Genomic DNA, 27,157 nt, shown 5'->3' with positions numbered 1-27,157 from the left:
AAGTTTGCTGTAATACACCTCAAACAAAACTAATCGAATGTAGTGTTCCCCATATAAGGTATTGGTGTTCTCGTTATCCAGTGTAATGAAAATGCAGTATTAGAACAGTATTGTTTTTCATACATAGTACCAGTGAAAAGTCTGGACACTGCTCTTCATTTATTTGTACCCATTTTAGGTATGTTATTCCCCTTATTGTAAAAGGCTCTGACGCAGTGCAGTAGTAAATATCAAATATTGTAAGGACTAAGCGAAGTCTTCAACATTTCAAAATTTGAGACTTTTCAAACAGCCCCGCATTTGCTTCAATGATGGCACTGCGGACCCTTGGCATTCTTCGAAACAGCTTCCAGATGTAACAGTTCCCGACGGAGTTTCCACAAGTTCTGGGCACAACTGGTCTACTTTGTTCGTACTTTTTAAGCCAACTCACCCCAAACCAGCTCTATAGGTTTTTGGTCGGGTGGGTGGGAGGGGGAGGCAGGTCATCTGCCACAGAACTCCATCTCTTTCTTTGTCCACAATATAATACAGTACTTACATAACCTCAAGACGTGCTTAGGGCCGTTGTTGTCGAAAAACAAATGATTTTCAGTAGGTGTGTCCAGATTTTTCACTGGCACTGTAACTTCACTGGAACTACTTACAGTGAAACCTCCGAGGAAATGTGTAAGACTTGTCGAGTCGCACAAAAGCATGTAGGATGGTATCATCATCCATCATCTGGGGGTTTGATTGCTTGTCTGTTTGGATGCCTTCCGAGGAGACGGCGCAACTCATTAATTGCCACGTCTAGGGGAAGTTCTCACCAACTGCACAGTCTGCAAAATGACCTTTTATGGACAACGTGTCCCAGTAGGAAATTCCACACCCTGCCTGATTGGCTCCATCATATTTTCAGCACACATTCGGAATCCTTTCCTGTTTAGTAATGAAGTTAAAGAAAAAATGTAGCAGTACGGGGCAGAAAAGATGAGAGGAATGATGGATGGGTATTACACAGGTTTTTTGTACCATCTAGCAAGTTTCTATTTCTTGCTCCCAGGTACAAAAGATCCTATTGAAGACGTTAATCAAATTAAACACCACTTTAATACAAGGTTTTAATATTAAAATCTTTCCCACAGGTTCCACAGTGCCATCTTCAGCTAATAAGCTATTACCGCTGTACTGTCTTGGATAACTTCAGACAGGCATGAAGGCTAAATGTTAATTATTTAATTCCCAATAGATTCTTTAGAGTAGTAATGTTGTTATATGTATATATTCTTATATATATTATTTTCGGCAATAAATATCACACGTTTAGCCTGATATTAATATGCAGATGTGATGTATGGCCTAATTTCAAGTCAGTAAGGTGTGCGGGCCAGTCAGTGTGTCGGTTTAGTTGTGCAGAGGTTATTAATATGTTATACCGCCTAAGCTGGTATTCAATTTTCGACTTGTGTCCTGGCGGAGGACTTCCAGCGTCACACTCCTCTCTCCCCCCTCGTCACGCTCATCCCACCCAGATTTCTTCTCCCCTCGCCCTTTAAAAGCAGCCAAATCAAAGACATTTTGCCTCTGGCTCTTGGCTGCTGCCATGGGGGACAGCCTCTGGCGGGGGGGCAAGTTGGCAAGGAAATTCTGGACAGGCACTCCATGGAGCTCCCCCCTCCCCCCCCCCCCCCCCCCCCCAGAGGTCCCCAGCTGCTTATGATGCAGGCAAGCCCTCCGGTGCTGTGCGAGGGGGTGTCACTCTTTGGTCCATAGCTAGGTACTAACAGGCCTGAAAGGATCGTTTGGGGTATCTGGGGTTCAGTCAACATGTTATTTAAAGGGCCGGTGCATCTGTACAAATGTAAGCTGCATGAAGGGAATGATCATACAACTTTAAAGATGCAAGGTATTTGTATGTCAATTCTACGACCTCTCCAAATGTTTCGGGGATGTTGATTAAAGGGATCTCGTACCGCTTTTAGTGCCAGATGATAGAGACCTACAAGACAAGAAGCCAATAGCTTTTTCTCTCGTCTCCCCAAGGGTACCCTGCCAGTTAGTAAGGTGAGGCACTTTTGATGAAAATGTCATACGTTTTTGAAAAATATCGAAAATCATTACCTACTAAAGATCACGGCATTAAAGGATGACGGTATAAACAGAAGATGGGCAAACAAAGGGTTTTCACGAGGACTACCCCAAATTGTTTTAATCCGACAGTCCGGGCTTTCATTGGTTCCGCCGGCAAATGTCACCGTTGGCGGGGCCCATTCGTCAAAGGGGGGGGGGGAGATGGGTGTCGCCGGGGATGCGCCGTCTTGAGAAAAGACATGCCATCTCATGCTTAATATCACGTCCATCTACCGGCACACAGCAGATGTCTTCCGATTGGCCGTCTGTAAATAATGAGATCGGAGTCTTTCTCCTTGACGGTTGCGGACGGCCGTGTTCGTGAGCCGATAAGATGGAGCGGGATGGAGCTCTTGTCGATCTGTCCATCTGCTGACACTGATGTTGAGGGGGGTACCGCCGTCTCCACGCACAGATTGGCTTTACGAAGCATCGTAGGGGAAAAAATTGATCTGTGTCCCCGTAACGTCTCAAGCCGCAAGTCCGGCGCAAACAATGGCCCTTGACCCGAATGCTGCAGAGGTAGCACTAACTTCCACAGTTGCCGGGTCGCCCATCAAAGCGAACATCAGACACGACTGACATTTCGTATTCCATATACAAATATTCTTCATGTGATCTCCTCCTAATTGGCTGGGAATGTCAGAGGATAATTAACTCCTAGCATTAAAAAAATGCCTATTTCGACAAGAATTTTCCCCATAATGTGCAATTATTTTATGCAAAGTGTGAAAAAATATAGCGCTGCCTCTGTAATTAGGGACGATTTTTTAATCTGTTGGGGACGTTTAGCATTGGGAAGGATGAACACAGACATTTATCTTTAGTGCTGCTGAGCAGAACATTCCCTTAATCAAGCAGCAGGTATTTCAAGAAGACGCCCAAGGAGAGAAAGGGAACAAGAACTTTTTTTGATTCGGAGAAAATTGCTGAGTGTGCCCCCATAATTTCATATTTATTTATTTTTAATCGGTGATGCTAAATTCTCCAGCTTACCTGGAGCAGATGCTCTACTGAGTCTCTGCTTTCCGTTCACTTTGGGGTGTCTCTGAGACACTTGTCCCCATCCTGTAACAATAGACCAGATGTGGCTGGACACCCTGGTCCCAATGCACTCAGACATTTACTGAGGATTATGGGAAATATCCTAATGCTTTCTGCTACAAGCCTGTCCTTCCTGCTTCATCCAACTCTTAGGAATGTTCTCCACTGCTGGCGTGAAGTAGTACTATAATAATAATGACCACACGATTAGTAAACTAGTCGATAGTTTATGGCGTTTTGTTTCACTTTTACAGCCGGACGCTGCACGTTGGGTTAAACATCCTACTGGGACCTCCTGCTACCGCCATTGGCTATTCCCTGCCTGCTGTACCAATGCCCGGTTGCTAAGAAAGTTGTCAGACGCGCTGCAATGTCCAGGCCGCGGTTACACACACACACCGAGAAGCACGACTTTCTCATTTTCTCTCTTAAGACAGCATCGGCAAGGCTCGTTCAGCAGACGCGGGCCTATGACCACTTTTATCCAAAGCAAGCAAAGTTTTCAATCCATTTCAATCCATGGGACCCTATCCCCATCTGTAACTGGAAGCAGAGGGTTAATCTCAATGCGGAAATCAGACCCCGGAATTCAGAGGGATTTAAGTAGTCAAGACTGTCAAATGACATTGAATGTCTTTGAGGGACTCACTAGGACTCCTGAGCGCCACCTCCTCTCCCACCCGCCCCTGCAGGATGGAAAACGCTGCTCTCTACGCAGGCTTATCTGGGAATCGCTATCTCCCCATTACGCAATTCGCCTTCTTTCCCCAAGCTGAAGCGTGACACTTTTCCGGGTTCTGGCACTGCCCGGCTTGTAGGATTACTTCCTTTCAGATAACTAGCTCCAGCCTTTGGGAAAATTCTTTAGCTCTGGGGCAGATGAGATCCAAATACCTCAGGATAAGAAGGTCAAGGGGCAAAGCGGTGCTACTGAATACGGCTGAGGAGGAATAATGTTGTCTCTGCCGAGGAACGTTAGAAAGAAATTCTTAAAGGAGAATGTCTGAGTCACATTGAATATATGATGTGAATGAAAACAGCAACAAAAACAACGATGTAATAAAACTAGCAGATGGCAGGAAGGATTTAGCTATATATACATGACAGAAGGACAGTATCCCGAAATCTCGGAATGTTAATTACAGTTTCCGAGTGAACATGTCAGCCATTTCAATCAGCTGGGTTTTACTGACGAATTTTAGCGTACGCTATTTTGTTTGCTGGGCCCTCTGTAATTTCCTCAGTGTTTTGTAATTTTAATAAATCAGTGCAATTTTAGAATATATCTATATATTCCTGATTACAGCCTCTCTGGGGTGATATAACAAGCTGGCAGAATCTTAGTTTTGCGTTTTCAGGGCTGAAACTCAAACCTGACCCAGGGCATAGATGAAAGGGCTTCATACTGTACGGGTCTACACTGCCACTGTGTCACGGTGATGAATGTAGCGGCTTCCCAGCCACGCTCCTGGTAATGAAAGCAACGATCACCGATGGGTTTCACGCTCTCTGGTGAGCGGTCAATAAAAACGCCCCTGGAGCTCAGACTCGGTCTGTTTCTAAGATAATGATTGGGAGACTCTTCCTTTGTTTGTTTGAAGCCTTGCTGAGGCCTGCCAGGCTAGTCAACTGAAGGCTTTAGTGCACAGCTACAGAGGGAAAGACCGCGTATGGTAACGGGTCATGCTCTGCTTTTACGATTCCAGGATTAACTGAAAAATTAAAGGCACGGCATCCCGAGGCTATAAATGCTACATGTCTTTTTGTGTCATTCTACAGTGGTGTCATTTTTTTTGTATTTATTTATGGTTGTCCACTGTATTTATCGTCTTATATATGTTGTCTTGTCTGCTTTGTAGGAAATGAATGACAGTTAAAGAGCCTTAAAGCCTCAAACCTTGTTTACATCAAACAGAGGATAATTAAACAAAATTCATTTATGCTAATATAACAATTACCCTGTGGCCCAGTCTGGTTAGAAGGTGGATAGATGGATAGGAAGGACTGGAAATGAAGTTATTCTTGTTTACTTGCAATTCAAAAATAAGTTTTCTTCCAGAGCATGCAAGTAAAAGTACTGTATGGATACATACGCTTTTGTGCAACGCGTCGATAAGCAGAAGGACAAAAGTATTTTTATTCTAATGTAGTCAAGTGGGGCAAATGCGGAGAAGCCATTTATCAGCCTCGATGACTTGGCCATGGAGGTGACGGTGTCATTTGCATGGTAATGGCATGGAATAGCTTTCTGGCACCGGTTCCTCCCATCGCAGTCGAACACTTTATTGACTTCTATTTTATCGTCAAAGTTCAGGAGAAAGTTCAATTTCCAATCCCGGGCAGTATTGCTCACAGCTAATTGAAATGGTATTCCATCTGTTACGGGGCCTTGAGTGGTCTTAAGAAGCAAACATTAGTAAACCGAATTATCTCATCGATCCTTCCGCACATCTGCCATCCGTCCATTTTATCTTCGTCTATCCGTTGCTGTGAAAAGAGCGTTTTAACGGCAGCTAATGACGTGCCGTTAATACCGCGGGTAGCCTATTTGTCTCTGGGTGTTTTATCCGCGGCATTCAAATGGAACGACTGCGTAGCGACGATTCTTGGAACCAGACGCATCGATGAACATGAGCTGTAAACAGAGTTGAAATAACCACAGTGGAATTACGTTACCACTAAATTATGAGGAATGACTACCAGGGATGGGGTGAGAGTGGAATCCTGATCTTCAGCGACCAGGACAGGCTTCACCATGTACATCATAACCCCTCCAAGATTCGTGGATTACCTAGGATTACCCACTGCTCACCTATTCACATGCCTTTCTACCCGACTGCTGGGTTGTGTAGCTAACCCTGAGTTACCTTTTAACCAATTGCCTACTGCTGAAATAGGGAGGGCAGGTGCAACTGACCAGCTGTCCCTTTTTCGAGAGTACAAATGTGTGGAAGAGCCTTTAGCTTTTTATGTAGAGAAATTCATTTTATAGTCACCGGGATCATTCTCTTGCTTTCGCAGACGGAGAGTCAGTAATCTTAAAGGTGGCCTGTTGTCACTTCCGTTCTGCTTCCATTACATTTCAACAGGACTGTAGTGCCGAAGGTTAGTTATCATTCAATAAGGTAACACTAGGTTGAGCTCATTTTTTGTTTATATATCCTAAACAAACAGGTGTTATTTCGCCTGTTTAAGGCCAAGAGTTGTCTTGGCTGACTGGGCAGACGTCCCCTTGAGTTACGGCAGCCGATGATCATGGCTGGTTGTTCGGAGGAGAGTTGGGACTTCGGGGTACTTGGGACTTTGGGGCCCCGCGGTTGGGAAGCGCCGAACATCGGCAACAGCAGCGAAACGACACAGAGGTCCTTACAAGCTGCAGGCCGGCCATCCAATCCCTGCCAGGCTCTCGGCAGTTTCAGGATGCCGACTCAGACCATCTGCTGTTTTGGAATTCAGTGGAGTCGACGTGTTTCATCACCACATTGGCAGTACAGAGCTGTTCAGTCTGCCGAGGTGCCCCACTGGAGGAGCCAAAAAAAAAAAAAAACACTTTTAATAACAAATATTTGGGAATCTACTGTGTTTACTGCCTCGTTCGTTAATTTAGTAAGCTAGCCTCTGATGCCAGGAGATGACTGGTTAAATTATGTGTAAACAGGTGTTCATGCAGGGACATAAGCAGACAGTTTGCACATCTATTTGGCAGAATGCTCAGCTAGGTGAGAACAAGGTGTTAGATGATACATGCCATGTTTTTAGTCAACAGTTTTTCCAGACCGAGCGATGCTCCGTCTGAACAGAGCGCGTTGGTTCGCTGTAACTGGCAAAATCGCATCTCATGCGGCATTCAGTTTTAATTGGCCACGCAGCTGCGCAAGGCCTAATCAACCATGAAATTAAAGACCGGATTGTTTAGTGACAGGTTAAATATTTGTGGAAAGAGGCAGCGGTGTGCGGGCCCTCGCATTTGTGGTTCATTGGCTAAAATGTTTTTCTTTAACAGCTGCAAACATCTGTGCCCATGTTTGCAATAAGAAAATAAAGGTTCCTACTGACATACCTTTCGTTGCAGGACTTCTCAGTCTGGCCATATACAGTGGAAGATGATGTAATTTATGTAGCAATTAGTTTATGTTAGGAAATATTTCAATTTTATGTGCGCAGAAAAACTACGCATCTCTGCATTAGCAATGCTATAGATGATTTTTTTTTATGTTTTGGTATTTGCAGGTGAAATATTGACTCAGACAATAGTGTTTTACTGAATTTGTCACCTAGAGTTGTTGGTGACATACTGCATTTCCACCGCCCCCTGCTGGTAACAATGTGAACTGGGCCAAGATGCAAAAAGAGCTGAATTTCAATACAATGTGTCCTATTTTTTTTCCTGGGTGTATTTTCACAGGTCTGTAATCAAGCAAGACGATTTGGACCATGAGAACCTGAAAGAAATTCAGCAAAAGCGATAAAAAAAAGTGAGCTGGATGGGCTGACCACTGAACCTTAGAGAGATAGCGGAGAAAATCAGAAATGATCCATCTTGTAGCAGAGAAGGCGTGTTTGGGAAGTGGAATGACTGGATAGTGGAGCATTTGTCTGTCAAGCCCCTGTGATATGAAGCTTAATTCATGCTTCATGGAGAATCTGCAACAAGTGGCTTAATGTCCTGTGTTTTTATGTTCTGTTGCTAGGGGAAGTGAGTGAGTTTGCTACAGAGAGCAATTTGAAGGCTTCACTTCCCATCACATCTGCCTTATAAACCAGCCAAATGGCTTTTGCGGGCAAACAGAACAAAAACAGGAAGACATTTAAGGGTGAGAAGTGTGGATTTTCCCTTTTTATTGACCCTGACAAAAAAAAAATTCGTTATAACATTTTTATCCCTTCAAGAGTTAAGGATGTATTTTGATTAGATCAGTTAGCTCGACACTAATTAGCCCTGCTTGGTAGAGTGTCACAAAATGAACAATATTGAACAAAAGGGTCATATTTCACTCTTAGCGCAAAGATATCCACAAAATGCCCCTAATAGGGACTGATGACCGACAGGTTACAGACATATAAATCTATATTTGGACATTCATTCGTGAGTAGAGGTAGGTCGTATGAAGCAGACATCTCCAGAGCATGTAGCCGATACACTCATCTGTATTGTCTGAGCACCTAATGGTCTTTTAGCGTAGATGTGCCCTTATGAGTAAGTAAAGTATTATATATTTTTTTTACATCTAGCTGGATGCAAGGAGTAACTTCGCAGAGGTAGGCGATGTTCTGATCTGTAATGACATTCCCAACAATATGGCTCGACGTGGGCAGGGTGCCTCTCTGCACTTCTGCTCTTTCTCCGCAGAGCGTGGATACTTCCTGTCTTTATTTCTGACACTGAGAACCCGGGCGTAGCCTCACACTTTGTTTAATCGACGCGTTGCCTTTCGTTTACGAGAGACCGTCGTCAGATCTCCCGCTGTCCCGATCACAATATCTCCCATTCGCTGCAGGTTATTGGCTTGCATCTTTGATATTTACGCTCGTTAGCAAATGCGTGTCTGAAGGGTTTTACGGTCGGTATGTTAGTCCGTGAGCAGCTTCTATCGCCAAGGCATTAGGTCAGTAAACAAGCAGAGACGTGTGTCTGCTCCCCCCACTGCGTTGTGTTACACACTGTTGTTAACATTCCACCTCTGCACATTATCAAAACTTTAGTACGTTTGTATTTATTTACACATCCTTATCTCCATTGCATCACGTATTTATTGCAGATTTATTGACTTATTCATTTCATATTTATTGTCCACTTGTTCTTATATTACAGTCTTGTCTCTTACTGCACTGTTCTCTGAATCTTGCTTCTGTCTGTCCTGTATTTTCCTGCTGTCTGTCCTGTATTTTCCTGCTGTCTGTCCTGTATCACGCTGCTGTCTGTCCTGTATCACACTGCTGTCTGTCCTGTATTTTCCTGCTGTCTGTCCTGTATCTCATTGCTGTCTGTCCTGTATCTCATTGCTGTCTGTCCTGCATCACACTGCTGTCTGTCCTGTATCTCATTGCTGTCTGTCCTGTATCACGCTGCTGTCTGTCCTGTATTTTCCTGCTGTCTGTCCTGTATCACACTGCTGTCTGTCCTGTATTTTCCTGCTGTCTGTCCTGTATCACACTGCTGTCTGTCCTGTATTTTCCTGCTGTCTGTCCTGTATCTCATTGCTGTCTGTCCTGTATCTCATTGCTGTCTGTCCTCTATCACACTGCTGTCTGTCCTGTATCACGCTGCTGTCTGTCCTGTATCACACTGCTGTCTGTCCTGTATTTTCCTGCTGTCTGTCCTGTATCACGCTGCTGTCTGTCCTGTATCACGCTGCTGTCTGTCCTGTATCACACTGCTGTCTGTCCTGTATCTTGCTGCTGTTTGCCATGTAGTGCCCCCACGCACCAGTCCCCTTCCCTGTAACCCTGGCATAAGACTTTCGCTGCGTTTCTTTGAACACAAGCAACCCTAAAACCCGAATCTCGAGTTACAAAGACAGCTCGCTGGGAAGATGAGCCTCCTCTCCAGGCCCAGACAAGGAGGCACTTGATAGAACAAGGGGAGATACTTCAGCCCAGCTCTGGATAATTTCAAATGCTGCTCATGCTTCAGCCGTAAGAGGGCTGGGAATCTGAGCCACTCTCTTTGCTCTGCCCTACATTCATGTGATTGATGTGGATGGAAAAAAAAAGGCACACGAGAGCTTCACCGGGGTGTACAGAGGTTAATTTACAGTTGTTTAGGGCGGCGGGACGGGCGGATCTGCAGCTGTTTAGGGCAACCCTACGGGTGAGATTGCCCATCTGTACCCTGGTCTCGCAGCCACTGTGTAGCAGAGAAGTGTGAGACCAAAGCCGTAATGAATAATTTGAGCTAATCAGCTGGGGAGGGCTTCCTTTCAGGCAAGGAGTGAAATAAGACCATTACATCATTCTAAATCCATAATCCATAAGTAATAAATGAGATAGGAGTCTGTGATCAGAAGGGCGTGTCACGCCGCATTATGCGATAATGCTGCAACTCGTAGTAACTCGACAAATTTCAAGTCACAGAATGCGATGTTTTTACATGATGTGTTGTCACACACCACGCAACAAAGCATTATGTAATAATACCGCATTGCCTCTTAACTTATACTTTAACTATTTAATAACTTATATAATAATATAAGTAATGCAACATTACCCATTTATTATTGTTATTATCATCATCATTTAAATAGTTACATTCCGCGAGTTATTACAAGATGTGCTGTTACAGCGTGCTAGTTCAAATCCTAGGGTTTGCAGACCAGGGCTAGGCAACCCTGATCCTGGAGTGCCAGTATCCAGCAGGTTTTCCATCCTGTCGGCTCTCCGATGAACCACCCCTGATCTCAGGCAGATAGTAACCCGTCAGATAGGGTGGAAAACCTACAGGGTACCGGCCTACGAGGATCGGGGTCGCCTACCCCAGGTCTGCAGAGTGATTTCACTGTCGGGCTCTTGAACAGGACCCTTAACCCCCAACGGCTTTAGGCATTTTCTGGCCCTGCATTCTCCAAAATGTACATCGCTTTGGATGAAAGTGTCAGCTAAACAGGTACATGTACAGGAAGGAGTGTGTCACTCCACGCATGTGGCATTAGCCATGCGCCCGTGAGCTTGAGCGTTAATTGTAGCTTATAACGGAAAAGCTGGGTGAGGAAAAATCAAGTCCCTGAGTAGGATTACGAATAACAGAAGAGCTCAGTACTGGGAAATCTTGGCAGAAAGCACCTAAACGTTACCATGACAGTGAGAAAGCACATCATTAATCAACCCGCTCCGCAGATAGGCCACAAAAGTAGTCAAGAAGGGATTTCATTCTGCTGGAGAGCGATCATGACTAGAATTAAAAGGGAAGGATGGAGAACAACCACTTAATTCTGCAGAATAAGCCTGCGGATTCCTGCCTGCGTTGGGGGATGAGTAAATATTTGTGAGAACTTTTTTTGATTATTTTTTTTTTGGTCGCTGCTTTTGTGTTGGGGTTTTGAAGTCCTCAGCATCAAGGCAGGAGGGCAGGGCTGGCTTGAGCATATTTTGGAAGGGAAGGGGGGGGGGGGCTGCTTGTATTCCAGAGCTGGCAAGGCATCGGGCCTGGTTGGGTGATATTTGGCTTAAGGGAAACGGCGTGTAATTCACAGATGACCCATCGATGCCGCCTCAAGGCCTACCTATTCCGGGAATTCCTCTACTAGCCTGAAGCCTCTTGATGTTCTCTGAATGTTCTTAATGTGGCATTTCAGGCCATTTAATAGTCTAATTAGGTTCTTACTTTGATTGTTTTGTGTCCTTGTGTAGCTGTGTGTGTAGCTCTTGCTCCAGTGCTGCTTATGCTCCTATCATTCACTGGAAGCTCAAGCTAGATGAACTTAGGCCTGCTGGCCTGCTTGACAGCCACGTATTTATAATACGCCATCTGCCTGAATTGCATGTCACGCTGGACGAAAGCATCTGCTGAATGTGTAAATGTAAATGTTCCACGAGTCGTTACGCCAGAGAGCGTGGCCCTGCGACGAGGGATTCGCCGCTTCACGTCAGGCTGATAAACGACCTTTGCGATCGCGCGTCGGTAACGGTGACGCGATGCTTGTCTAAGTACGTCATGACGGTCTTGTTGTATCTTGTCGTGGGTTAAATAGGTGACCCGAATTTACATAAATTGAGTTCATTTATAATAGCTAACACCTAGCTTTATGGCATCTGCGTGTATATGTTAAATAGTCCTACGGAAAAGGTGTAACACTGCAGTAATTACTGGATAATTACATACTCACTCTTGGTGCACCGACATGCATTGGGGAAAGGGAGTTTCTGGAGGCCTGGCCCTGTGTTTTCCAGTTGGGGGTCCACGATACTGGAGGAAGAGGCACTTCAGAGGTGCAGGGAATGTTTCATTAATGCCAAGTTCCTTTAAACGATCCGAAGAGCCAGTGGGTTTCCAGCATGAGTGGTGTATGACTCAGCAGAACCTGTGCTCCGGTCCGGAATCTCATGGGTTCAAATTTCATATTATGTCACTCCTGGACCCTTGAGCGAGGCCCGTAATCCCACCTACTCCAGGAATGCTGAGTGTCACTAAGCTATCTCTGCTGTCCTTCACTTTAAATAAACCCCTTTGCCGAATAAATAAACGTAATAACCGTTTGGCAATAAATGTCCATTAATGAAATTGTATATGGTTATTGAGAATGCAAATGCTGTCATCACCGTATTCTGACCTCCGGACGTCTTCTTAATTGACTGCGCGTAAATCCGTAATTACAGTGGGCCGGTAAATAGCTTGTTGTCCATGGAACTGAGGCAATTTACGCTCTTCCCGGCATCTCGGGTCTTGATGAAGGCTGATGACAAAACCCAGCGTGAGCCAAACATTTGCCTCCCATCAGCCAAACGATGGGGGCGTCTCCCATCCCGATTTTGACAGTGATTTCTTTCAGACTCGGCTCTCTATTCGGCGGAGCCCAAGGCTTCTGAGGCCACGGGAAGGTCTGAGAAGAAGGATCGACGCAGATCCACAGTTGTTTTCTAGGCAGAACCCTGCGGATTTTGGAATGAGCCACGTGGAATGTTCACAATAGCCTGACAGCTTTGACAGTGTGCTGCACTTGACAACCCACTGTTGTGTAATCACTGGTGTTATGATACATTTCCGTCTTGGAAGGCACCGATTTTCATAAAACACTGCGAAGTACTGAAGAGGACACCTACCATACTACTCAAAATAGCCTGTTCCCCCAAACCATTACAGCTGGTCACTCACTAGCTACTTGGTTGCTAAAGTACTAGTAACCTCTCCCATTGTACATTATATATTGCATGTATATTATATATTGTATGTATATTGTATGTACGTTATAATTCTTGCTATTCTGTTATTTGCTGTTTATTGTTCTTCATCGGTTTGTGTTTAAGTGTGCAGGGAGGTACACAAGCAAGTATGTCATTGTACTTGTAGAAATGACAATAAAGCTTTTGAATTTTGAAGGGTGATGGAAAGCCTTGGGCCTGAAGTCGTAGTATTTTAGTGATTAGCAATAGTTGAGGGTCTGGCTGCAGAACACTAGGTGATCTCCACTAGCAGGACCTCCACCATGGGGCCAGAAATCACATGACCTACACATCTGACCTGGTCATGATGCTAACTCAGTCGGCTGAGGACGTGTTTGCTTTAAAATTATAAAGACGGATATTTTCTGTAATTTCTTGAGCTGTATTTATGGGAGAATTTCACACCACAATAGCTAATTTAAACTAGACCATTAATGTCCTTTCTTGTATATTTAAATGAGATTATTAACAATCGTTCCCGATATTGCACTAATATAACCGAAAAATCAAATATATATTTTAAAAGAGAAGATTAAAGTCAGTTCTTGATGTCGCATTAATGTCATATGAACGCTACTGTGGAGGTCATGTGATTTCGAGCCTCCTGAAAGAGGTACCGCCTCCTCTCCTGGAGTTTCCATGACCTCATGTCCGGGCCTTGGTGTGGAGGTCATATGATTTCTAGCTCCTCAGTGGAGGGCCGCTAGTGGAGATCCCCCAGAGTTCCACAGACAGATCCTCTTGCAGTAGTTCCTTAGGCCAACTGGAGTACCTAAATCTCTTGCTGTGTGTGATCTGAGTTGGACCGGCATCCTATCCTGGGTTTACCCCAGCTATGTGCTGCCTGGCACAGGCTCCCGGCCCGGTCAGTCCGTGCCGTTAGAAGATGAACAGATTTTCCCTTTTTTCCACCTCAAAGGACTGTTTGTCAAATAACACAATGAGGCGTGAACTCAATTTGCCCCCTAGATACAACCAATTAATATTTTATGGTACAATATTATTATCCGAGGTAAAACCACGAGCAGCAAACACAGGCAATTTGCCAGGCGTCGGACAACTATCTACACCGTATAAAACTAATCTATATCTGAGCTCTGTATCGACAGGGCTGAACATCATTCGCATACAAATCGTAAGATGCACGTTAGTGCTTCCATTGTTACGAGCTGGTTGTTTTGTTAGTAATGGCAGAGAAACACGTTAATAGTGCGACGCCGAACTTCCTCTTTAGAGTCCCAAAGCGATACATTGCCAGCATTTGGCAGGAGTAAAGAGGTAATAGTGAACTCAGACCTTTCTGGAAGCTAGTCGGGTCGGCCCTTCTGGAATGAAATAACGTTTGTCTAAGAGGAAGGACTGCAGGATGCATAATTTACTACCACCGAGCAAACATGGGCAGCCATAAGAAGTGTGCGTAGGCTGTCCCACCGCTACAATTAACCGTATTACTGTACGAATTATTCTGGATGTCTGCCGATTTCATAATTATCATTAATGACAACGCAAAGTTTGAAATCTACCTTATTCCATCTGATACACGTGCACTGCAAGATCGCAGCCCCACACTCATATCCGAAACGGGCGATTATCACCAGCTCCGGTTTCTCGCCAGTTCACATGAAAAGATCAGAACTTCTGAATTATTTAAATGTCTGTAATAAATCTACCGGCATATTAAGCTGGAGGACGAGAGACGTAAATGTCTCCAATCCATCCCGAGTTCTATCAGAAAGGAAATACTTTTAAAGAAAGGAGGTTTATTTTGAAGTGGTTTTTTTTGGGGTTCAAACCCCAGTTTTAGGGTGGAGGTGACAGAACCGTTTCTCATTGCCCAGTTTCTTAGCGGGGGGATCTACTTAGAGGCACCAGGAATGTGAAAATGGTTCTAGGTATGTGATTTTTAGTACATTTCATAAACACGCCGTTTGAGGTGGCTTTGCTGAAATATAGGCGTATCTGGATGCCGATGGGATGAGGGGGGCGGGGGTCACGCCCTCCCCAGCGTGAGAGACCATAAAATTACATTAGAAACGCATGTGGGAGGCGGAGATTAAACTGGCATCGTATCCATGTCCCACATGCGTGAATCCTGACGTTCCCAGACTGGAACCGGCGCCGTGCTGTTCTCCGCCGGTCTGTGCACTCGGATTACTGGAGGTCGGGAAATGAAGGCTGCACACGGCTGACCTGTGAACACCTCATATCCCTGCATCCTGCGTGCAGAACCTCATAGGTCAGGTGATTCCAATGGAGAAGCTTTTCACCTGAGGACAGCTGTTAAACGGCTTTAATATCTCCAGTAGATATCGTTGTTGCTGGCATAGCACACAGCTCACTACAGTTACCCCTGCAGATCAAACATCTGCCACAATGGGGTATTCCCATAGCTCGTGGGAGTTTTACTTACACAAAAAATGTTCTGAGGGCAGAATGAAAATTTATTGGTACAGAGAGATAACCAATCAGGTTGTAGAGGAAGTGGATCCAAGCAACTAGAGGAGGCGGGACCAAAGACATCTGATTGGTTATTCCGCCTCCTCTGGTTGCTTGGACACACTTCCTCTACAATCTCACTGGTTATATCTCTGAACCAATAAATTTTCATTCCGCCCTCAGAACAGCGGGGGGCACGGAATCCCCTCTTGTCCCCTCCAGCGCAGGGCCTGGCCAAACATACCAGCTCCACCCCCTACCCCCAGGACAGCCGTGAATTATTTTATCTTGCTTATTTATTGATATTTTACTAAATATACTTGCATATTTATTTATAGATTCCCACTATAAAGATTCCCACATTTTCTTTGACCATTTCCTCAGTTGGGTATCATATACAGCTTCTCCTTCATTGTCCCTTATTACAATCCTATATGTGAACTACTTTGGGCTGCATTTTCAGTCTGAAAAGTGCTACATAAATAACGATTATTATAATTCTTCTTCTTATTATTACCTTGCCATAGGTTTACCCCTGCCCTGTGCCCTGTGCTGCAGGAATAGGCCTTCACCTTACAAACCCTCGTCCAGCACTGGGTAACAGCAATATTTTCTATACTGTATATCAGCGTTTTATAACACGAACCAGTGCTATTTTTACTCGAGATTGGAGAACTTCACAGCAGCATAAGTAATGGGGAAGTATAATGAAGTGGCATGTTCAAATGCGGAAGCGGGACACACAACGGGAGGCTGACTGCACGGGGGGGGCGTCAACCTCGGCTTCTCGGACGAGGCTAATGTCTCACTTTTATAAGCCAGGGAACCTGCAGCCCCTAAACAAAATACTCAGAGAGGTCTCAATAAATAAACCAGTTCTCACTAACTGTGCCTCCATTTTCACATCCCTCCTGTCAAAATTCAGTCACACTTTAGTGGGTTAATTATCACTGGTAAAAAGGACTCAAACGTTGATCAAGCGAATCCACAAAGAAAAAGGCGCTTTATAATTAATAGTGTAGCTCGCGGTGTAAGTTGGCCGTTCAATATGCATCTTTTAACGAGAACGTTTTTGGAATCGGGGCCTGGCATCAGGCACAACAATGGGCAACAATGGAGGGTCCTTTGCATTTCCACGGTAAGCAATCACCGGCCCCGTACCCACGGTAACCCATTAACGAAACCCAGCTGGCTCCATTTAGGCTAATTGCTTCATTAAGCTTATATAGGATCGGCTGGGGGTGTTTCGGTGAGTGATGTGTGTTGGATGAGAGATGTGAGTGTAGCAATGGCAACGGGCCTGGTTTTATTAGTTAGCGATAGTTCTTTGAGTGGAGGGGGGGGGGGATTAATTCCCTCCTGGGATGCTTTTGTAGATGATTACAGGGACCTCGGTTTGCTTTATGATCCGGCGTTGAGTAGTAGGTTGTTTATTTGAAGCCTGGAGCTTTTGACGCAGCCATAGTCCTTCACCCTGTCACCTGCTTCCGCACGAAAAACAGACGCAACTTTTCTGTGTGTCGAATGATCACAGATCATAGAATTCCAGCCTGTTCCTGAGAGAACTTTAACACCGACGCAGCGCCAGTGAGACGGCGTAATGTTCAAGAGAGGCTGCAAATGAGGGAAATGTATTATAGGTTTGTGAGAGTTTTACTTACACAGAAATATTCTTTAGGCAGAAGTAAAAATGATTGATTTTGAGAGATAACCAATCGGATTGGTTCAGGCGACTAGAGGAGGAGGGTCCAAGACATCGGATTGGTTGGAGCTGTATACGAGGATGTCCTAAAAGATGTGAATCTCAGTTGTATTGAGGACATTTAGGGAACATTTAATAAACTTTCCATGGGTTGACCATGACCCTAATTGGTTGGTTCTGCCTCCTCTGGTTGCTTGGACTCTCCTCCTATATCAGAGGTTGGCAACCTTTTTAAAGCAAGGAGCCATTTTCTCCTAAATGTCTGATTTTTTTTTTTTGGGAGGGGGGTGCATCTCCGGTTTTAATCTGGTAAGACGTGATGACGATTTACTACAAAAAGTATATGAAAGAATTAGGAATCCCAATAAACGTTGAAGCATACAACCAATCTCAGGTACTTAAGAAAACTCCGGAAAGCATATATACCATTTAACCAGAGAGGTCATCTCCTTTTAGCGACTGACTTTGAGGAGGATGTAAATTATGCAGTAAAGACGTAACAGAAGCGTGTGATGTACTGTCTCATTCACATACTGTATAGCTAAAGAAATATCCGAACGAAGAATAATAATATTAACCCATAAATAATTTATTTTTATGAAAGTATTATCTTAATATGTTACGACATGAGAAATTTTCATTCGTCTATCGTTATGAAATGAGCTGCAGCCAAGAGCCACAGGTTGCCGACTGTCCTATGCAAGCTGATTGGTTATATCCAGGGGTGCAGCTACTCACTTTTTGGGGGGTTTGCAACAACAAATTTTACGCCCCCCCCCCCCCCCATGTATTTTTCACCATAAATCAAGGAAAAAAGTAAGAAAGTGGAGTAAAAGTAAATATTAGCCAGCTATCCATGAACGCTGATTACACGATCAGCTGCCGGTCCGACCGACGTGAACGACACGTTTCATTCACGATGCACTTTAATCAAACGGCTTCTTAATCCTTGCCTATAGCCTGTGTGCATCAGTAAGAAATCGCAATGCAGTTTCAGCTTGCCTAACCCAAGTAAGCTATAGCCAGCAGCAGCACCATATAGCCGAGTTTTCTGTGACGCTCATAGCCTGATCCCCGGGCACAAGCTCACACACAAGTGACATTTGTTTCCATCACAGTTCATACCTGTTACTGTCCTTCACCCGCATCAGCATTTTTTGCCGCATCCCCCCGCATGCCTCCCCATTTTCTTTTTCTCTCTTTCTGCCTTGAGCACCTGATAACATTTCTGCTCCCTCCGTCCTGCCGCGAATAGACGCCCCACCACGTCACTGAGCGACAGACTGCTACCACTCTGGCTACTGCTAAATAGACGCTTAGCATATACTGCATATCCCATTTTTGCGCCACTGGTTGTATCTCTTAACCAATCATTTTCCTTCTGCACTCAGGACACTGTCATGAGTGTTTGACGATTCCTTAAAGTATGATTGTGGGGGGGGGATGCATAATTATCTCGGTGAGGACACTACATACTTGAAAAACCTGCCCATCTTAGCCCCCATCTTGAGCCTACCCCCTGCCTCGGTCTGCCACTCGTCACTTTAACTTAATATTTATCTATTTACTCACTTACACTTACATACACATTGCATTATGTACATAAACCTTGTGTCCAACACCCTCCCCCCCCGCCATTTTTGCACTGTGCTCTGTTGTTGTATGTCACACTATAGTCCTGGGGGGGGGGGGGGGCACTATTTCATGTCACTGTGTACCTGTATATGGATGCTATGTAGATGGATGGCTTGGCTTGTGGTTGGGGATGTTTTCACCAAAATAATGTGTTTGTTTAACTATGTGTTTAGTTGGTGTTTTGGGACATTTTAGTGGATTTTGCAGCTAAATGGGATTAAAGGCAGCCTTCCTGAATTCTTAGCTAATTCTGCAGAATATGAAATGGAATTTTCTTCATTTTGAGGGCTGCGTATAAACATAGTGGGACTTCGTCCCTGGGGGGGCCGGGCTTTTCGTAACATCGCCCCTCGCTGGCGTGACAGCCAAGAAAATCTTTGTAATCCGAGTCTGCTTCCCGCTTTCTTTCACGCCGATCCCGAATGCAGCATCTGGTAGTGCTTCTCTCCCTAATCAGCATGGGGCTCTGCTGGCCGTTTCTCCCCCCAAGAATACACCCCCGCTGAACGCCCCCCCCCCCCACCAGAGTGAAATGCACTTAAGCAATGACAGGCATGGAGGAACACACTGCCCAGTACCCGAGATGAGGTAATACCACCAGAATGCAGGCGATCCGGGAGGGAAAATTGAAAGCAGTGATGGGAGTCTCCCTGCACGTTGTAAAAAGGGAAAAAAAAAACTCAAGAGGCCAGCTTTAAAGCCCCCTCCCCCCACCTGGGCTATGTCCCCCTGCCACACTAGCGTCCGAGGACGTGCGTCAGTGTCGATCACGCTGAGGGATCCCCCTCAGGGTCCTTGATTTCATGCACCGAGAGATTTGAGCTGAGTTGGGCTCTGGATCTTGCAGAGTCCTACTCTCACACATTCCAAAAGACCACAATCAGTCTGTGCATCTAAGTTTGTCAAACACCAGCTTAAACCCATCTCCTTGGCTATGTAAGTCTATTTGAATGTTAGCTATCAGCTACAGGCTCAGCTTGATTGATATTTTTTTAGCGTGCAAGACTCCTCTCCTATCTCCCGTAGGGTTCTGGGCTGCTGGGAAATCTGCCGCAGTTTTATATACCAATCCAGGCCGATGACGTGCATTGGACGTCCGTTCGGTCCCGGAGCCAGATTCGGCCCCAGTTACGCCAACTCTCGGCCTGGGAGTAAATATTGAGACAGGTTCTCTGATGTATGCTGGCCAGTAAACTCCTCCCAGTCGAAAATTAGCTATGGGAAGCTGCAGAGAGGGTCAGAAAGGGGAGGCGATGAATCGTTTAAGGGAGATACTCCGCTGGATCTCTTTGCGTCTTGCCCCCACCCTGCTCCCCTGCTGCTCTGGGACATCAGTTTCCTGTTACTGCTGGCAAGACTCCACTTCCTGGTTTTGCCCACCCCCCCCCCCCTCCAAAAAGCTCGACCCCCCCCCCCCTTCTTAGCTGCTTATAACTCAGCGCAACTGCAAATACCGAAGTAGTGTTGAGCTCATATTTTTTCATTTGTTTTAAAGTGACGCTTGTTTTTTGCCCTACCAGGACCACACAGCTGTCAGTGAGGTCATCCCCTAAGCCTTTAACTACCGCTGTCAAACACAACTTGGCATGGGTGCCTAGGGCTCGCATTCTAGTGCATTCTAGCGATGACGGGACATCATTTGCTGGCTCGCCCGTACGCGGGCTCTCAACGAGTGCGATGTCATCACGCTACACAACAAACTAGCTGGAAACAACCTGCAGAGAGACCAAATTCACCATCCATATTTAATCCTCTGAGTTGAGTTCCTTGACAGAAAGAATATATATTGTCGTCATTCAGAAAAATTCAACGTCGAATTACGAAAATCCTGGAATCGCTTAAGTTTGGAAGATAATTTGAAGCTAAACAGTGTTGCATGCTCTTCGGGAAAGAAAGTTGAACGGTCCAAAGCTTTTTCGTAAACAGATCGTGGAAACACAACATCTACAGAGGCAGAATCTCCAGTGTGGTAAAAGCAGTCACCGGTAAGCAGGGTCAACAGGAAACGGCACGGCCTTCAGAAAGCGTCACCAGCTCACCTGAAAGCCTCTTCTCCCGCGCGCTCTTCCAGAACACATCCCAGGCCCTGTTGGTGGAGTTTTTCACATGCTCGCTGAAGGACCTCCTGAGTGGGGCTTTTACCGTGTGGGCCATATTCCTGCCGAGGTCCCCGCAGATCCCGGCATTAGGTGTCCGCGGAGAAGACCGCCGTGCATTGGTCCTCGTGAAAAACGCACGCGGTGAGGAATGCCCGTCGAATGACACTCGATACGAAAAGTCTGCATATAATTTGCAGACACCCTACTTGCAGGGAGAGAGAGCGAGAGAGAACGAGAGAGAGAGAGAGAGAGAGAGAGTGAGAAAAGAAATAGTTTTCCCTTAGCTAGAGCAAGCCTGAAAAGGAAATAGAATCCTACATGCCCCCCTCCCACAGCCTTAACTGGTGCTCCCCCAGCACATTGGCCTTGGATCCTAAGGCAGCTTTGCATCACTACTGCCACGATTAATAAACAGCCTCATTTCTCTCACGGGCAGAGAAGTCAGCGCCGTGCCGATAGAGCGAGTGGCCCCTGTGGCAGTTCTCAGCCAGCGCAGCGCGTCTGCCTCACCTCTCGCTGTCATTCCTCTGTCGTCGGGCAGGACGCGTGACTCCCAGCCGCACGACTTCTGCAAAGTTTGAAAATTTAGTTCTCTTTTTAAATGTCTGACAAATACCCAGGGGGCTATATATAAACTCATCTCGGCAAAGGGGGGGGCAGACAAAAAGTCACGTCCATTTGTCTGCTTTTGAAAAACTCAGATATGACCTCCTATTTAACAAAGGCACAGATATAATGCAGGCTTTCGTTTTATCGGTTTGCATTTAATTATTTGTAAGTGATTTTTTTTTTTTTTTTTTTGTGATTGTTCACGATTTCCTCAGTCCAAATACTTAGAATCACCTTTAATTTCTGTCTTGTGTGGCAGGGATTTTGGTAACTAAAGGCAACCTGTAGAGCCATTTCCTTTACTTAAGGCATCCACTGAAATTAATTTTTGGAATTATGTGGGATTGTGTGTGAGTTTTTTTTTTTAAAGCAGGATTCCGGGTTGGTATCCACCCAATTGGAAGATTAACGAATTTATATCTAATTTTTGGATTTCTACATTTATTCATTAAATAGGCAAATCCACTGTGTCTTACAGGCAAGATGAAACAATCAGTTGTACCAAAGAGGTAATCTTATGTCTTGCTGTTTGCACAGCATATAGAATACGATCTGACAGACAAGTCAGTTTATAAGAAAGTTAAACATCGGTGGAAGTATTTACCAGAACATCCTTGCAGCTGCAAGGCCGGCTGTCCGATGTGCTGGGATGCAAGTATGGGAAGAGTTCAGATATTAGGTACTATCACTGAAAGAATTTTCAAGTGCTTTCAAATAAACAAAGAGTTCTGTGCCTTCAGGTATGACTATTGGTACTGGTGCAGGAAACCTGCCCCACCACTAGAGGGCAGAGCCAAGGAAAAGGTCATAGTTCCCGTAGCTGCCCTTTGATTAGTTCAGAGGGTGACACTGGAGGTATGGATTGAAAACAGATCCACCCCCTCAAAGAAAACACAATACAATGATGACAGAATCATCCAAGCAGATGTAATGTCCTGTATCGTTTGTGAGGGACAGGGTGGGGCCTTGAGACTGTGGAAACCCCTGCATCTTCTGGTCACTTCTACGTATATAGGTTTTATATAGTACATAGGGTATATTAGGTATTATACAGTATAAGGTGTATTAGAGAGGCACTGTAGGTATATAGGTATTATACAGTATAAGGTGTATTAGAGAGTACTGTAGGTATATAGGTGTTATATAGTATATAGGGTGTATTAGAGAGTACTGGATGTATATACATATTATATAGTATATAGGGTGTATTAGAGAGTACTGTAGGTATATAGGTATTATACAGTATATGGTGTATTAGAGAGTACTGTATGTATATACGTATTATATAGTATATAGGGTGTATTAGAGAGTACTGTAGGTATATAGGTATTATACAGTATATGGTGTATTAGAGAGTACTGTAGGTATATAGGTATTATACAGTATAAGGTGTATTAGAGAGGCACTGTAGGTATATAGGTATTATACAGTATAAGGTGTATTAGAGAGGCACTGTAGGTATATAGGTATTATACAGTATAAGGTGTATTAGAGAGTACTGTAGGTATATAGGTGTTATATAGTATATAGGGTGTATTAGAGAGTACTGTAGGTATATAGGTGTTATATAGTAAATAGGGTGTATTAGAGAGTACTGTATGTATATACATATTATATAGTATATAGGGTGTATTAGAGAGTACTGTAGGTATATAGGTATTATACAGTATATGGTGTATTAGAGAGTACTGTAGGTATATACGTATTATACAGTATAAGGTGTATTAGAGAGGCACTGTAGGTATATAGGTATTATACAGTATAAGGTGTATTAGAGAGGCACTGTAGGTATATAGGTATTATACAGTATAAGGTGTATTAGAGAGGCACTGTAGGTATATAGGTATTATACAGTATAAGGTGTATTAGAGAGTACTGTAGGTATATAGGTGTTATATAGTATATAGGGTGTATTAGAGAGTACTGTAGGTATATAGGTGTTATATAGTAAATAGGGTGTATTAGAGAGTACTGTATGTATATACATATTATATAGTATATAGGGTGTATTAGAGAGTACTGTAGGTATATAGGTATTATACAGTATATGGTGTATTAGAGAGTACTGTAGGTATATACGTATTATATAGTATATAGGGTGTATTAGAGAGTACTGTAGGTATATAGGTATTATACAGTATATGGTGTATTAGAGAGTACTGTAGGTATATAGGTATTATACAGTATATGGTGTATTAGAGAGTACTGTAGGTATATAGGTATTATACAGTATATAGTGTATTAGAGAGTACTGTATGTATATACGTATTATATAGTATATAGGGTGTATTAGAGAGTACTGTAGGTATATAGGTATTATACAGTATATGGTGTATTAGAGAGTACAGTAGGTATATATGTATTATATAGTATATTGGGTGTATTAGAGAGTACTGTAGGTATATAGGTATTATATAGTATATATGGTGTATTAGAGAGTACTGTAGGTATATAGGTATTATACAGTATATGGTGTATTAGAGAGTACTGTAGGTATATAGGTATTATACAGTATATGGTGTATTAGAGAGTACTGTATGTATATAGGTATTATACAGTATATGGTGTATTAGAGCGTACTGTAGGTATATTGGTATTATACAGTATATAGGGTGTTTTAGGGTATTGTATTTTAGGGGCATTGTGTCCTCAGTATGGTCCTACAGCTACACAGAATGTGGAGGAGCTGTGCTGTAGTTGGGTTTGAAGTGCTATTGACTTTCAGTTCAGTGGTACTTTTGGCCAAATGACAGAGAGTGTTACTCGGTATACATGGGAAAATGAGAGCAGCCGCATACATGGCCCTGGGGGACACCTGCAAACAGATGTGCAGCTTTTCGAACCTGTGACCGGAGATATACCTCAGTCCCTCTCAGAGGGATGCAATTGAAAACACAGAGCAGGAAAAACATTGGGGACATCTGCATAAAACTGTGTATTTTTAATTTGCTGATGCAGTTATACAGGGCGAGCTTGCTAACTTGCGCTGAACTGCACTGCCGCGTTGCACAACAGCGCTTTCAGGCCCATTAGTTCCAGTATTGTGGCCAACAATCAAATCAAGAAGGAAGTAAAAGACAAAGGCAAGTTGTGCTTGCATAATGAAATATCTGTGTGCAATCATGGACCATGCCATATCCGCGGGGGGTGAGGTCAGCGGAGTTCGTCAGAGTGAAAACGCTCCTCGTCGCTTTGCTTTTATGTGACATTTCCACGTCACTGGGAATTCCTTCACTTTTCCCACTTGCCGGGCATAATAGTTAGAACTTTTGTTTATGGCTAATTAATCAAGACATCAGCCGAAACACGCAGCAACGGCTACAGTGGCAGCAGATCCAAGGATCAGAAGCTGTGTGTCATTGAACAGGACTTACGGGGACAGCACAAGGGACAAGGAAATAGCTGGTGACCTAACGACCGTTTCCAGCAGGACGTGCTCTTGTACCATTACCTGGGAAATGACACCGGAAACATACACAAGGAAACATGTCACAGTTGCTGTGCTCACAGAACGTCTTGGGACGTGAGCTTAATTCTGTAAAAGTGTCGCAAATCCATTGCTCTCATAACAAAAAGTCAATTGACAAGCAATGTATGACATACCTGCACATATCTAATGTAAAAGACAATGAAGTTCATAATGTTTTTGACTGACTCATTCATTTCTGATCTTGCCATTTTTCTATTAATTGAAATTGCAGTCATCCCCCCAAAGGGATGCTAAACCCAAATGTTTGGTGTTCCATGTTATTGTGATTAAAAAGCTGTCAATGAGACTGCTTGGCAATGAATTTTTAACTCAGGACAGCTCTTTCAAAACTGTAATTTGTGTTTCAAATCATTGCTACTTGACATTAAATGTTTTGCTTGTTGCTTGTTATATTTTTATAAACAAATTGATAAAGAAATTATTTTTCGTAGATACCAATAATTTTGCAATATTTCTACTGAATTATGCAAGCCACTTCTGTGAGCACTGTATGTAAGTCGGTAAAAAGTGAATACTTTGAATGAAAATACCAGGTAAGGGATTAAATGTAAATACATAAATACAGACGCTCCTCCTACTTATACACTTTCAACTTACGAACTTTCAGACATGCGAACAAAGGATGCTGTAAGTCCAAATTGTGTTCGTTCGGCTCCCGTTTCCTATCCACAATATCAATTGTTTTTTTCTGCATGCCAGTTCCGCCCAGTACGACTTCTGGCCGCTACTCCCGCCGCGCAGCAGCGTACCGTTTGCACTCCCAGCATCCGAGTTCCTTATACTTGCGTATACACTTAAAATGATGTTGAATAACGACTTACGAACATTTCAAGTTACGAACGTAACTCGTTCGTAAGTAGAGGAGCGTCTGTAGATATGCTTAAAGCTGCAGATATGAACGCTGGAGGCATCAGCTGAGAGACTTTGACGCTCGATGTTGGCTGTTTGACTTCATACAGAACAACCACCATGACGACTTGTATAAATGAGCAAATCGAGACGTGAAACCGAGATTCTGACCCTTTGAGGTCATAAAAGATCCCTGTGCATCTTTCGAAGGAGTGTGGGTGGCACCCCGATGTCCTGCCTAATGCCGCCCACTGTGGCCCTATCAGATCTTGCCTCCTAATTGTCCCCTGTATCTAATTGGTGAATTCCATCCTGCCCCTTCACCACCTTAACTACTGTGTGGTGAGCATACTGGTGTATTGGTGTGTGTGTATATATAAGTAATCAAACCAAGTAATTACAAGTAATCAAACTAAATACGAGACTTCTGGCATTAAACTTAAAACAAATGTAACTAGTTTTGAAGTGTGATGTAATAATTTACCGTACATTGGAAGAGCGATTTAATGAATAGCCACCCCTTGTCTTCATCACAGCAGCACAGATGCGCAGCTTCCTTTCCAGCAGTTTTTGGAAATACCTTTAGTGCAAAACCATGCCAGCACCCTTTCAAGCATGCAACAGGTTTTTCCCTCATTTGTAGACACTCACTTTGAACTTGCTGGTCCCGCTCGTCCCAAGCCTGGACTGTCGTCTGTCCATAAGACCTGATCCCAGTCCTGAATACTCCAGTGTGTGTGTCGTTTAGCCAATAGCAGCCTCCGTTTCTTACAAAGAAAAGCTTTTCTGGCAGTGACTCGACCATGCGGTCCAGCTGCTCCCAGTCTTCGCTTGACTGTGTTATGCAGACACTGGCTCCCCTCTGTTCACATTAATCGCGGCCCTCAGACCTCTGCAGTCATCTTCTGATTTGTTTTGCACGTAACAACTAAGTGCTGATGTTCGGCCTTCGATGTCACTTTCCTTGCCCCCAGACCATTTCGGTCGCTGTTGCTTTTCACTGTAAACAGTAGGTCACTGCATGCTTAGAGACATTTAACTCTCTGGCTATTTGACAATGAGAGAACTCTCCTTAGCTCAGAATTTCGATTTGAGCCCTCTGTTCAATTGCTAGCACTCTAGCCATTACAAGCATAAAAAGTTACAAATATTTATAAAAAAATTCTGACTTTTCAGTTGTGATACAGTACAACAGGAGACTGAAACTAGGAGCAGACAGTGCATTAAACCTCACAAACTGATCTGGGACAAGTGACTATCCTTTAGTTTACTAAGACACAATCAAGAAGGTCGAGAGCAAATCAA

The 27,157-nt window shown here is 44.0% G+C and overlaps 1 protein-coding gene across 1 annotated transcript in view; it reads right to left on the bottom strand.

Annotated features, from left to right (window-relative positions):
- The window catches only part of si:dkeyp-23e4.3 (rho GTPase-activating protein 7), a 40,863-nt gene extending 19,362 nt beyond the window's left edge, over window positions 1-21,501 (bottom strand). Inside the window, exons 1-2 of the mRNA XM_048997616.1 lie at window positions 21,415-21,501; window positions 20,845-21,106 (exon numbers count right to left, since the gene is read on the bottom strand). Coding sequence (XP_048853573.1) covers window positions 20,845-20,959 — 115 coding nt within the window. The 5' untranslated portion in view covers window positions 20,960-21,106; window positions 21,415-21,501. The remainder of the gene's footprint in view (window positions 1-20,844; window positions 21,107-21,414) is intronic.
- Window positions 21,502-27,157: the final 5,656 nt, after the last annotated feature.

This window comes from Brienomyrus brachyistius, unplaced genomic scaffold, assembly GCF_023856365.1.
Source record: "Brienomyrus brachyistius isolate T26 unplaced genomic scaffold, BBRACH_0.4 scaffold35, whole genome shotgun sequence".
NCBI classification, from domain to species: Eukaryota; Metazoa; Chordata; class Actinopteri; order Osteoglossiformes; family Mormyridae; genus Brienomyrus; species Brienomyrus brachyistius.
This window is presented reverse-complemented; position numbering and strand designations above follow the sequence as displayed.